This window comes from Barbus barbus, assembly GCF_936440315.1.
Source record: "Barbus barbus genome assembly, chromosome: 43".
Lineage (NCBI taxonomy): Eukaryota > Metazoa > Chordata > Actinopteri > Cypriniformes > Cyprinidae > Barbus > Barbus barbus.
Genome location: NC_136721.1, coordinates 5,181,513 through 5,196,231, shown reverse-complemented (window position 1 = coordinate 5,196,231; position 14,719 = coordinate 5,181,513). Strand labels below are relative to the sequence as shown.

The 14,719-nt window shown below is 33.8% G+C and overlaps 1 protein-coding gene across 1 annotated transcript; it reads left to right on the top strand.

The window, feature by feature from the left end:
* The first annotated feature begins 2,014 nt into the window (after window positions 1-2,014).
* Window positions 2,015-9,807, top strand: vtnb (vitronectin b). Its single transcript, XM_079405913.1, has 9 exons — window positions 2,015-2,156; window positions 2,251-2,370; window positions 4,438-4,641; window positions 4,732-4,871; window positions 6,407-6,563; window positions 7,664-7,813; window positions 7,893-8,124; window positions 8,195-8,352; window positions 9,403-9,807. The coding sequence occupies exons 1-9, from the start codon at window positions 2,102-2,104 to the stop codon at window positions 9,522-9,524; spliced, it is 1,338 nt and encodes a 445-aa protein (XP_079262039.1). The 5' UTR covers window positions 2,015-2,101; the 3' UTR covers window positions 9,525-9,807.
* The last annotated feature ends 4,912 nt before the right edge of the window (window positions 9,808-14,719 follow it).

Sequence of the window (14,719 nt, the reverse complement as noted above, 5' to 3'; positions counted from 1 at the left end):
AACAGACAGAAAAAAACATTGCCATATTTTTAGAAATTAAATGCTAGATAAATCAGGAGAATGATGTGAAAAGCATATTTAATATACAGTATAATAAACAATATACAGTAGATAGGAATAAAATAGGTGCATGTTAGGACTACTGAAGTGGATATTTCTGGCTCAGTTGTTGAGAAAAAGGCCTTTAAAGAGACAGTTAGGTCCATATATATTTGGACACTGACACAATTTTCATAATTTTGGCTCTGTATGCCACCAGAATAGAATTAAAATGAAACAATCAAGATGAAATTGAAGTGTAGACTTAAAGCTTTAATCCAAGGGGTTGAACAAAAATATAACATAAAATGCTTAGCAATTACAACGATTTTTTTTTTTATGCACAGTATAATATTCAAATATTTCACTTTTTTACCTTCAAAAACTCCTGGGTTACTTTTACTATATGTTTTGGGTCATCGTCCGTTTGTACTATAAAACGCCACCCAATCAACTGCAACTTTTTTTCTCAGAATGTAGCAAACTGTTGATTTGGCCCCTCCTAAAGTTGCCGCTGTCTCTCTGATGGATTTGTTTTGTTTTTGAAGCCTAAAAAATTGTCTGTTTCACTTGCATGGAGAGCTCTCTTGACCGCATGATGTGGGTTCACAGCAACTGCTTCCAAATGCAAATGGAACACTTAGAATCAACTCCAGAACATTTACCTGCTTGTAAAAATAACTAAGGAATAGCCCACGCCTGTCCTTGAAACAGCTTTTGAGTCAACTGTCCAATTACTTATGGTCCCCTGAAAAAGGAGGGAGGACATATTAAAGAGCTGTAATTCCTTAACGTTTCCCCCAGTTGTGATGAGAATAGAAATTAGAAATTAAAGTGTGCACTTTAAGCCCATATTAATTATTTATTATATAACTGTAACTTGAATGTGTTTTGGTCAGCAGCTAATAATAAAAATTGCGCCTGTATCCAAATATATATGGACCTAGCTGTATATATTTTAACTGAAATCTACAGACAAAAATAGATAATGTTTAATAACATTGAAAACATGTTTTCTTTCCACTAGTCTAAAAAAGCAAAATAGCCCAAAATCTCAAAATTGATCTTGTTAAAAGACGATTAACAGGAGATTTTCAAACAAATCTTACATTTGTGTTATATACAGTACATTTTAACATAGGAAGTATAAAATTATAGAAATAGTTATAAAATGTAAAAAAAAATAAAAATGCATAACACACCCAAGACTGACATCCCAAAATAGAAAGTTCAAATGGATTCTGTACATTAAGTGGCACAGGCTAAATGTATGCTTTCACTGCTAATTTCAAAATAAAAGTTGCAAATGCAAATAAGACTGTTATTAGTATTGGTATTAAATATCAGTACAGTAAAGCAGCGCAAGCACAGTAAAACAAAGAATTTAAAAAAAGACAAATTCAACAAAAGAAATGATTTTGATACTTTATAAGTTTATAGTGTAGAGCAGATAATGGAATTATAGTGCTATTACCTCAAAATGATTTCAGCACCTTGGTCAGCACACCTGTCATATGACTCTTTTCCCACATCTTTTGATGTAAATACCTCTGTAGTGGGCTTGAAGACTTTCCTCAAACCAAGATTATAATTCAAGGCTTTTATATATAGAAATGTTTTAATAATAATGTCTAATTTGTCTCATTACAATGTTAAAGACTGAACAGCAGTCATTTCTATACAAACTGAGTTGAGCTGCTCAGACAGTGAAATCAATAGTAGCTCAATAGTTTATATAGGCCACTGACACAGTCCCACTTATTACAATTATATACACGATTACCGTATATATTTCCAGATCTATTTGCTTACATCCTTGTTAAACTTTCTTAACTTTAATTCAAATAGAAGGCCTTAATTGTAACATGGAAGATCAATGGTAACAGAACAACTTTGTAGTAATCATTGATTATTATTTTTTTGTTCAGACTAAACAAACAGGGGGAGGTTGACTTTGGAGCCATCGATCGGCACAGATGTCTAAGCTGTCCTCTGTCATTCTTTCACACTGGTGATTCTAGAGCATTTTAGGCACTCGCTGTTGACAGATGTGCCATTAAAAATGAAATTTGTTATTTTATTGTGCCTTGTTTTGGCGACTTGTTTCGCTGCAGAGGGTAAGTGTCCCACAGACTGCTTCATTATAATTAGATTGCTGGTTTGTTTTTATTGAGCTTTCAAAAAAATGCACATTTTTTGCAATTTCCACAGAAACATGCGTGGGACGCTGTCAGAGTGGCTTTGATCCGGCAAAGAAATGCCAGTGTGATAAAATGTGCAAATACTATGAAAGCTGCTGTGTGGATTTTGACACTGCTTGTCGAACAAAAAGTAAGAACTTTGTGTATATTCAAATAGTAACACGTCAAACTTTTATTTATGCACTTTTATATACTGTACACTATGGTAAGATTTTGTAATTTTTTTAAAAGAAGTCTCTTATTCTCACCACACTGTAAAAAAAAGAAAAGTTGAGCCAACTTCAGCAGATTTTTGAGTTCTGTCAACTAAATTTTGTATTTTTGTTGTATGAACTTAAAACAAGTTGAGAAAACTAAAAAATCTGCTGAAGCTGGTTGCCTTCAAATTTTAAGTTGGCTCAACTTTTTTATTTAATTATTTATTTTTATATCGCATTTATTTGATTAAAAAAATGTAGCAACAACAATAATATTACAAAATATTATTTAAAATAAGTCTTTTAATATATTTTCATTATTGTTTAATGAGTAAAAATACTTTATTTTTATTTGAAATATTATTTTTTTAACATTGTACAAGCCTATACTGTCACTTTAAATCAGTTATTGTATCATATATAAAAAAAAAACACTCGCTGACACCAAACATTTGAATGGCAGTGTATATTTGTATTTGAATGTACTGACTGTTCTATTAGCTAAAAGGTTTATTATTTATGTGTGTGTGTGTACAGTATGTATTTATTTATTTTATATTTTACTACATATAGTACTTTCTAATATCCTAGCTTATTATACAGAGAGAACTGTAAGTATGGGATGATTTCCAAGTGTAAACAGTGGTGCTCTCAAAACATCATTGTGTTTGTTTGAGCAGCTGGAACAGTTCTACATGGCAACACTAGCTCATCCAATGGTGTATGTTTGGGGAGGGGCTTTCTGTTTTGTCTGACCAATTGCAGCTGGAGGGAGGGTTTGGGACACCTGTTTACAATTAAGTTTTGCAACAGCTTTGGGCACTTTTGGCCCTGTGGACTTTACCCTGACTTGACTTCACTGTGCAAATAACTCTTAAAACACTATTAACATTCAAATATATAACATGTACACATACATATTGCATAAAGAAAGAAAGAAAGAAAGAAAGAAAGAAAGAAAGAAAGAAAGAAAGAAAGAAAGAAAGAAAGAAAGAAAGAAAGAAAGAAAGAAAGAAAACAAATTAAACAAAAAACACTGAAAAAATGACATCAGCAAAAAAAAAAAATAATATTGGCCTGAAGAATCTTGACGTTCCACCTGCATTTCTTGAGGCATTTTTTGCTCATTTACAACTTGGGGACGGGAAACGACGCAAATAACAATAAAAATATCCTGGTGATATATATTTGGATTTTGCTTTGTTTTGTTCAAATATCACATTTCTTATCTAATGCTTGCACTTCAGTGACACTAATTTCCCTCTTGATAAACAAGTACACTCAACTTAATTGTTTGTTGTGGGGAAAATCACAACTGTGGTACACTGAAATATCTGCGACAAAGGTAAAAGAATCATATCTATACAATGCTACATAAAATGTTTTAAGTAACAAAAATAAATGAAGTTACTTTTCATTAAAATCAACCCATAGGACAAAAAAAATTGTCTGAAATTCAGTTTGGTGACAAAAAGTACACGTTTCACGCTTAAAGGAATAGTTCACCCAAAAATATCAATTTTCAGAAAATTTACTCACGCTAAGGATGTAGATGAGTTTGTTACTTTATCAGAACAAATTTGGAGAAATTTAGCACCACATCACTTGCCCAGTGGATGCTCTGCAGTGAATGGGTGCCATGTTACTTACAAACCTACTGCTTTTCACTTTACAAGACTTTAATTGATGGACTGGAGTGGATTACTTGCGGATTATTGTGATGTTTTCATCAGCTGTTTGGACTCTCATTCTGACGGCACCCATTCACTGCAGAGCATTCATTGGTGAGCAAGTGATGTAATGTTAAATTTCTCCAAATCTGCTCTGATGAACAAACAAACTCATCTACATCTTGAATAGCCTGAGGGTGAGAAGCAAAAGGTGAGTTTCAACAGGTTTTCATTTTTTTGTGAATTATTCCTTTAATGTCTTATTAATGGAAAGAGAACCAGACATTGTGAAAATTCTGCACTATTTGAATGTTTTCATTTCTTCCTCAGTTGCCCGTGGTGACATGTTTGATGTGCCTGAGGATGATCTGACCTCTTCGGTGTCACCGACAGAAGAATCAAATGTGACAGCCACCACAAGTTCCCCTACTATGTCTTCTACAGTTCCACCTGATCCAGAAGCCGTCACCTGTAGCGGCCGCACCTTTGACACCTTCATGCAGCTGAAGAATGGTTCAATCTATGCATTCAGAGGTGAGTTTAAAGGCTGAATGCAATTACTATGCCTTTTTCTCACTTCAAGTTTAGGCTGACTACACAATGCTTTCTTCATTTGTGTTCTAGGGGACTATTTATTTGAGTTAGATGACAAATCTGTCATGCCTGGGTATCCCAAACTCATCAAGGATGTGTGGGGCATCTCCGGTCCCATTGATGCTGCTTTCACACGCATCAACTGCCAGGGAAAAACATATATATTCAAGGTCTGTTTACGTCAGGTTAAATATTTAATGGATAGTTCACCCAAAAATGAAATAATTACTCACTCTCCTGTTTTTCTAAACCCATAAGACCTTTGGTCATCTTTGGAACACAAATTAAGATATGTTTGATGAAATCCGAGAGCTTTCTGACCCATGCAAATAAAAAAAACACCTGCAAATTAAGAAAACATTTAAATCAGTTTGACAAGACACATGCTGCAAATACTCCCAACACAACCAAATATAGAAGCGCACTACAAATACGCACAGACCACATCAGAAGTCACATTTGTTAAAGGGAACCGCAACAAGTGACGAACCTGTCTGGGACAGGCTTATCAATGTCTGTTCTGAAAGGTGAGATTTTTCTTTATTTTAATATCCTGATCATATGATTCCTTAGCTTTTTTGGATATTATTAGCCTAAATAAGCTGACAATATTTACTATCAATATTATTATTAGCCTAAATTAGCTTATGTTAGCTGGCTAACATTTACAACTTCCCTTACAAAAATTAACTATAACTATAAAAAAATAAAAAAAATATATATATATATATATATATATATACATATATATATACACATACATATACAGTATATAACCACAAATTAACCATGGTTTTGCTACACTAACCATAGTTTAACCATGGTAATGCTACTTGTATAACTGTGGTTATACAAACGGTAATAAGTGTACCCCCCCACCCAAAGGTTTACTACACTTCTACTGTAATAAAACCATGATTAATTTCGGTAAGCATTGTTGTCCCCCGTTGTGGTCTGTGCTGCTTGCAGTGCGTTTCTGTATTTGGTTGTGTCGCTTATTTTTAAATCCAGATCTATTAATAATAATAAAAAATTTTTTTAAAAAAAATTTAAAAAAACAACTTACAGTATATATGTTCATGACTTGAATACACCTCATATATGATGAGTGCGTCTATCATTAAAATAATATTTTTGGGGTCAATTGTGTAATGCAACCAACATGCATGGAAAAAACAAAGCAGGAAAAAATATCATAGACAGGACCCCTGCAGACTCTCATAACTTTCAAGGTTTCAAGGTCAATTCTATAAAAATAGCAGATAATTTGACATTTTTATGACAAGGCAAAGTTAGTTCAGGATGTAAAATTACATGTGGTGTGACTTTATAAAAATGTAATCATAATTTTGAGTTAATAACTCGTATGATATTTGTAAAAAAATATTTTGTACCTCGAAAAAAAGTTTTTAAAAACTTATTTTGAAAATAATTAGGTGTTTACACGTGTTCAAACTGTAAGAGAAATATGTGGTTACACCACATTACATTATAGAGTTATTAAATGTAAACTTTTATTAGAAATTGTAGGTTTTTCCTAACACATGCTTTTTACATAACAAATGCTTTTTAAACTAGATAAAAAATATATATTCTTTTTCAAACCATATTTATTTATCATGGAAAGACTGACTTGTGAACTGGTTTGAACAAAACTAAATATTTAGAACACACTACTGATATCTCACTGCATGCTGAATCGCAGGGTAACAAGTACTGGCGTTTTGATGGTGATGTCCTGGATGAAGATTATCCAAGAGACATATCCGTGGGCTTCGAGAAGATTCCAGATGATATTGATGCTGCATTTTCAATCCCGGCTCCAGGCCATCATGGGAAGGAAAAAGTGTATTTTTTTAAAGGTATGGGAAAATTAAATAAAGGTCATAATAGATTTCTGCAAGGATGATGTATTTTTGTAGACCAAAACCAGAAACAAGTTAGCATTTTAGAGCTTCCGGTTCCATTGTCCAGAAGTAAATAGGTTTTTTTGCAGGGGGTTTTGGTTAAACGGCCAAAATAATGGGAGTGGTTAACACGAGCTCAAGATTTGGGGCAGTAGTGGCCTAATGGTTAGAGAGTTGGACTTATAACCCAAAGGTCATGGGTTCGAGTCTCAGGTCCGGCAGGGATTGTAGGTGGGGGGAGTGAATATCCAGCATTCTCTCCACCCTCAATACCACGACTGAGGTGAGACCCTTGAGCAAGGATCCGAACCCCCAACTGCTCCCTGGGCACTGCAGCAGAAATGGCTGCACACTGCTCCGGGTGTGTGTGTGTGTGTGTGTGTGTGTGTTTGTTCACTACTCACTGCTGTGTGTGTGCACTTGGATGGGTTAAATGCAGAGCACAAATTCCGAGTATGGGTCAGACATCACGTTCTATCCTTTCCTTTCATGTTCAAAACATCCTTTCACGTTCAAAACATGAAGTAAAATACATCAGTAATACATTTTTACTAACAAGTGGCTAAATGGGAGTACAGAGGTTGTCTCGTTTTTAAAGCCTCATTCTGTTTATTATCACAATCATGCAAGCTATTCTAACTCAAACTTTCAGGGAAAATGTTTTTAGATAAAGTCTGAAAGAGCTGACAAATTCTTAATGTTGATGACGCTAAAGTCAAGCGACTGTGGTGTGGTTTATTTATATCCTATGTTTAGCTTTTTTACTTCTGGCGATTATATTTAGGCTTCAAAATTCATAAATTATGTTAATGGTGAAGATAATCATTAAAACATGCAAATAAATTAAAACTTTTGCTAGTTACAGAGCTTTTTTGTCAGTAATCCAAAAGCCAATTAAAATCCCATTGGGTTTTTTTGTTGATGGAACTGGGGTGATACTACTTTTTGGGTTGGCCTACAAAAATATGTCTACAGCACTCCATAGGTCAAAAATACGGTTATACACCTTATGAAATAGATTTATTCAATATTTAATGTTTCTTTTGTTCCCACAGGGGACCAGTACTACCAATATGAGTTCAAACACCAGCCCTCCCATGAAGAATGTGCTCGCATGACCAAATCCTCACCCTCTGTTGCCTTCACACGTTATACAAACCTGTACTGTGACTTGGATAATGTGTTTGCAATGCTGTTTCAAGGCAGTAAGTCTGTGTGAATGCGTTATTTAAGCTGAGGTTTCAGTAAATGTCCGGTTTGCTGAATTATTCCCTGTCCATCCAGTTGACGGGCATCACAAAGGACCGCGTTTCATTTCCAAAGACTGGATTGGCATCAAACCTCCCATAGATGCAGCAATGGTTGGCCGACTGTACATCAGCCCTGGTCCCTCACCGTCTCCAGCCACCAGCCTGAGCAGGGGCCGAACCGGACGGAGAAAGAAGACCAGGGGTCGAGGAGCCAGAGTGAGCCGCTCGCTGTTCTGGGAAGACTTTGGATTGGACTATGATGAAAGGTTTGTCATTACTGAGGTTTGTTGAGAGGACATTTGGACAGTAGATGTATAGATTATATTTGTTTTATAGGTATTATGGAGCAGAGAAGCGTGGGAAAAAACAGAAAAAGAGCCGTGGAAGACGTCCATCTTTGTTTGACATGAGCTATGACCCAGATGAATACATAGATGTGGAGAGTGTCCAAGAGAAGGCCACACCTGTGCAGAATGTCTACTTCTTTAAGAAAGGTACTTCAAACAAAGATAAGGTACATCATTAAAAAATCGGTGTTCTTGTTCTACCCCGACTCACTGTGGTAAGTCTAGAATAATGATTTATATTTTGAGCAGTTGGGCCAGATTTGGCTGGAAATGTCAGGTTTACATTAAGAAAAACTTGCAAAAAATTTGACACTTTGTAAAAAAAAAAATATACAAGAAATTAATACTTTTTAAAACACTGTTTTAAATAAATGCTGTTCTTTTGAACTTTCTATTCATGAAAGAATCCTGAATAAAATTGATCAGTTTTCACAAAAAATATAAATGATAAAAACATTGATAATAATAAGAAATGTCTCTTGAGCACCAAGTCACCATATGTTACGGGGGTGACGAGACATGAGGGGCGGATCCATTTGCAAAGCTTTATTATAAGACATGGTCAAGACAGGCAGGGTCAAACAGGTATGGCAAAGGCAAGAGACAAGAATAATCCTAGGGCAAGCGTGGGTCGACGATCAGCGTACAATATCCAGACAGGGCAAGGCAGAGAGACTAATCCAGGAACACGGGCAGGAATCAAAACACAGTGAGCCAAACTAGGAAACCTATGACCAGAATACACTTCGTAGAGTAGCTAGGCTAGACAATACTCGGCGGTGAGCAAGAGCAAGTCCCAGGCTTAAATAGTGAGTGGTGGTGATTGTGAAATGATGATCAGGTGTGGGCGAGATAGTGAACAGCTGTGCATGTCGTCAGTGCAATGGATTGTGGGAAATGGAGTCCAATGTTTGTGAGTGAAAATAGTCACTGTGGTGAACGGGTGACCTCTAGTGGTGGTTAACCGGGAGAGCATGGACCAGATTCGTGACACCATATTAGAATGACTTTTGAAGTTATTTATTTTTAATTAACTATAACAATAATGTTTTAATGTATTTTGATCAGATAAATGCAGCCTTGGGTAAACATTCTTACTGACACCAAAGTTTAGTGTGTATGGTTTATGTACAATAAACATATTGTATTTGTATTTTTTTAAATATTCATATTAATATTGTGGTATTTCTCCTCTAGATAAATATTACAGGGTGGACCTACAGACCAAACGGATTGACTACGTAAACCCTCCTTACCCAAGATCCATTGGCAAATATTGGTTGGGATGTAAAGAGAAAGACATGTCAGAAAAAAGATAAGAAACAAGGTTTCCATATTTGAGTTGATAATGAAGATTTTAATGTTATTGCTTAATTAGATGCCATTTATGCAGATCTAATCTTTATGATCAATATTATAGTTCTCTAAGTATTCTTGATGTGTTACATTACAGTAATATCTGCCAATAGTTTTGCATGCATTAGGATAAAGCTTCTAATGACCTTATTGTATGATTCAATATGATATAACGATCTCACTGAACCTTTGAACTGTTCTTGTTATAAGTATGAAAATACTGACTAATAAACTGTGCAATCAGTATTGAGTTATTTCCTTAATTTGTCATGTTTTGATGTGCAAACTTTTTTATTTAGAAAAACAGAAAAATAATTGTTCTAATCCTCATTCAAAGATCTCACCTTATGCAGAATTTGTTGTTTAATCTACAATAAATTAATGTTTTTATTTACTTTGAAAGTATATCAGATGATCTAATGTATGAAACAAATTTGCAGAGATACAAACTACCAGAATATAAGCAGAAAGATGGTTATATTATATTATATTACAGGTTATTATTTAATGAGGAATCAACTTAAGGAACAAAATAAGAAAGTATTTGTTACCTGAACTCAAAAGAAAAATTCAAAGAATGATGCATGCCTCAAAGAAGGTAAACGTGCTCCTGTAGTATCTTGAAGTGTAATTCATTTTTCCTAAGAAACGGGATAAATAAATGTATGTTTATAATTTTTTTTTCATGAACCTATAAGAAATTATGAAAATACTCCGTCTACTATTAGTTATATCTGAAAACAAGCTGGTAGGTTAAGTGTAAGCTTAGCTATAAAGATATGGAAGAGGAAGTACCTCTGATTTCACATCCTTTAACTCCTATCTCTCCCGATGACAATAACATCCTCTAGTGGCACACATGAGTGTGACACTCATAGAGCAAAAAATATCATTGAGAATAGCCATTAATTTCCATAGTATTGTTTTCAATATCATGGAACATCATGGCAAGGAACTGTTCCCAATGCTGCCAAAAGCTGATTGTTGGTTTCAGGAAATGTCTGCACTTTTCTCATTTGCATAGTCACCTACTGTATTTTCAGAGTGATTTATCAACATAGTAGCATAGCGAGGAATTACTTGTAAGAACCAGCCATGTTTGTGGTTCACAGTGCCAGGTTTCAAGTATAAGCTAGAGAACAAGTAAGTGATATCCTCTAATAAAAGCGAACTTTTATTACAGGGTTGTTCTGAATGGGTAAAGTCTCTGTGATAACAAGACATCCTCTGCCGATAGCAGCAAGCCACATCAGGCTCAACACACTTTCTCATCAATATTAACTGACTTTAACAAGAGGGGTAAGATGCCCCCCTCACCTTAAGTTTGTTTCTCTTGTCAATAGACAGCACAAAATCTCATATCAACACTTTTGATGAATGATGATGCTAATTTTTCATTGTCGTTTTATCTAAGTATCAACATTTGTGAGATTTAGTCAGTTGAAATAGTTTTGAGGAATTGACTTAACTGAAATTAAAAATAGTGATCTATGAGATTGTATTATGTTATTTTGATGTTGTTTCCAGAACTGGGACAGAAGGTCCCAAGTGCCCAAGAATTATTATTTTAAAATGTAATACTTATTGTAATTAATGGGGTTATTATTTAATTTTAAAATACCTTTCAGACTTATTTGCTTTTCATGATAACCTATAGATTTATTGAGTGGATTCATTTAATTTGCATTTATATTGTTGCTATTATGACATCTTCAATTAAAATATGGACAATTAAATTTGTAAATATTGATATGCCTACATAAGTCATAGAATAGGTTTATCTTGGATGAATCTCTTTACTGGGATTCTGCTTCGTCTGTCATCGGTTATTCAATTATTTAACTAATTTGTCAAAATACAAATGAAGAAATGTTTCTATTTTTTCCTTAATAATATGTGACCTCGGACAACAAAAAGCTTTCCATTGGTCTATGGTTTGTTAGGACAGGACAATATTTGACCGGGATACAACTATTTGAAAATCTAGAATCTGAGGGTGCAAAAAAACTAAATATTGAGAAAATTTGCCTTTAAAGTTGTCCAAATTAAGTCCTTAGCAATGCATATTACTTATCAAAAATTAAGTTTTGACGTATTTAGTGTAGGAAATTTACAAAATATCTTCATGGAACATGATCTTTACTTAATATCCTAAGGATTTTTGGCATAAAAGAAAAATCGATCATTTTGACTCATACAATGTATTTTTGCCTATTACCCGTGCTACTTAAAACTGGTTTTGTGGTCCAGGGTCACATATATTGATTGATGCATAATCACCCTGCACATGCTAAACATATTACATTTCAAAGTAAATGTGCATTGTTCTTAAATGGATAGTTCACCCAGCAAAAATTCTGTCATCATTTACTCAACCACATGTTGTTCCCAACTTGCCAAACCTGTATGAGTTTCTTTCTTCTGCTGAACATAAAGTAAAACATATGGAAGAAGAATGCTGGTAACTAAACAGTTTGCAGAAGCCACTGACATTCACAATACAGAAAAAACACTATGGAAGTCAAAGGCTACCGGGCTACCATTCTTCCAAATATCTTCTTTTGTGTTCAGCAATTCATTTCTGAATTCTGATGCTTCCATAGGCTTAAAAACTGTAATAAACAACAAAATAATTTTTGTGTGTGTCTCTACTCATGTATGAGTGCATATATGTCTGGTATGTGGGAATGTGTGTGTTTGCATTCATACATTTTCTTTCCAATGGATCCTCTGTGTTTTCCCGCTCCCGGGCACAGTACTGTCACAATGGTGCTAATGACGTGTCATCGCAGCTGCGTTCCTCTCCATTCACAGTCTGCAAACACCTGAGGCCGTCTATTTGTTTGATTTGGAAACATCTACCATTTATTCTGCCAGTTTGGGGAAATATTTCAAGGAGTTCAGCCAGTTTTCATACTTTAGAGGTATAGTGCTACTGAGAAGAATTTTTGATACATAGCCAAAATTATGCCACAGAGCTCCACCTGAAAGAGAAGGAGCTATGATAGATTATGCATAGATGCCGATTAACTGTTTAATAAGTTTAATAAGTTAAATTCTACATGTACAAAAAAAAAAATCTCAGGTAATTTGAATTTTTTTGCTTCTCTTATTTGTACATTTGTGCACATTGTATGTTTGTCTGCCTGATCCTGTATGACAACAGTAATTCACTTAAAGTTTTCAATACCTCTTTCCTGTGCCATACATTTTTTAACACATCTGAAATTTTTATTAAAAATCTTAAAGAATTTCTATGACCATGTAACTCTTCTCAAATAGCCTACCACTTACAGACATTCAGAAAGTCTTCCAGTTTTGTGGCCATTCACGCTAAGGCCGGTCACTAATCAGGTGGCTATAATTACACAAGAGAATTGAGAGGCCACACAGAAATTGACTTACATAAATATACATAAGTTTTTTTTCAACATTTCAACATTGCATCAGCTACTGATGAACTCATTCGATTTTATTGGAATTATCATGCAGTGGTAATGTTATGTTTATTGCACTTCATGTTGTTAATAACAATGAATGGAATATTTTTTCATACTCTTTGTATTTTTAAAACAATATGCTAAAAGCTTATCCTATTTAAATCAATGTGATAAACGAGGTAGGTCAAAAGTAATTAAATTAGTCTGATTATTTCATCTAAAATGTGTCATGTAGTGGATTACATTACTAACTACTATTTTTGCTAGCTTACAACATTTATGATTGACACATTTAACCCTATTGGTTACATTTGTAACAGAAGTTACAACTTAACTTCAACTTGATCAGGCGGAAATGCATGATGATGAAGACCTGGCCAAAGAGCCTTTCATGTTTCGTTTCCAGTTCAAGGAGGACATGGAAGTTTTTCTTTATGAGTGTCTGGACAATAGGCACCTCAGGATTAACTCCATGTTTATGGAGTTTTGATTTATTTTAGTTTTATTTTGTCATTTAGAATTAGTTAAATGTAGCCTATGTCTGCTGTGCCAAATTTTTCACTTTATTTTTCTTGATTTTGGTTTTATTTTCTTTGGTTTGTGTGTTTATTTTCTTATTTATTCTTATTTGAAGCAGGTACAGCTAGTGTGTAATGGTTAAGGTAGATAAATGTAAATCATTTTTGTGTTTTGTTTTACTCAGTCTGATGTAGAATTGTTTTGTCTGTTCTGTGGGAAAAAATGGTCAGTTATTCAACTTTTTCCAATTAAATCAAATGTTCAAATGCCCAAGCTTTGTTTTATTTTATTTATTTTATTCAATATTCATTTTTTTTGTGATTTCAGTCTTGATTCAATATCAATTCATGTGTATATACTGTAAATATAAGTGAATAAAAAAAATGTTGAATGCTTTTTTAGCAACATTTTAAACTTTAAATTCAGAATTTGCTTGCATTCATTGTGTAATCAATTGAGTATTATTTTTTTAAACAAAGAAAGGATTGTAGCTATTCACTTTTTAAATTTCTCATTTAAAAATCTAGTGTTTAATAATAGTCATTTAAATGAAGAACTTAAAAATAAGTAAGCGGGTATGACTTGCAATATTCCAGATATGTTTAGTAAAGAGCCATACAAGTACCAAGTGGGTAAATCATGGTAAATTATTACGAATTATTATTTTTTCTGACCACAAAATAACTCGCGTCTTTGCAATGGAATTTAAAATCCTTTTCTCCTTTTTAACCTTAAATACTACACTAATTGTAATATAATTAATAGAAATATGACAAAAATTATTTTAAGTCATTAATGTACTATAAATATTGCACAAATAGTATTTAGCACCAAAAGATCTCAAAATATTAAATAAATATTATTGAGCTAAAATATAGAGTTTAAGTGAAAAGTAGTTCAACTGTATGGTCACATAAGTAAGCAATAACTGAGGGTTAAGAAAACCATATTAATGTTGCCTCTCCATCACTCTCCAGAATAAATTGATACCGTAAATGTCATCGACAATCAATGCATAATATGCTGTAATGTTTACCAAAAATTGGTGGAAATACCTGTATAATGAAACTGAGACTTTGTTTCATATCGCAACTTGCAAGCAGGGTTGCCAATTTGGCATGAGATTAACATGGGCTGGGCAAAGCAGAGCCTAAAAGCTTGCATCATGTCATCAATCAAATGCATGAGAGTTGGCTACC

Coding starts and splice junctions, on each gene's coding strand:
- vtnb (XM_079405913.1), top strand. CDS start 2,102: ATGAAATTTGTTATTTTATTGTGCCTTGTTTTGGCGACTTGTTTCGCT. Junction 2,371..4,437: donor CACTGCTTGTCGAACAAAAA/GTAAGAACTTTG, acceptor TTTCTTCCTCAG/TTGCCCGTGGTGACATGTTT. Junction 8,353..9,402: donor TGTCTACTTCTTTAAGAAAG/GTACTTCAAACA, acceptor TTTCTCCTCTAG/ATAAATATTACAGGGTGGAC.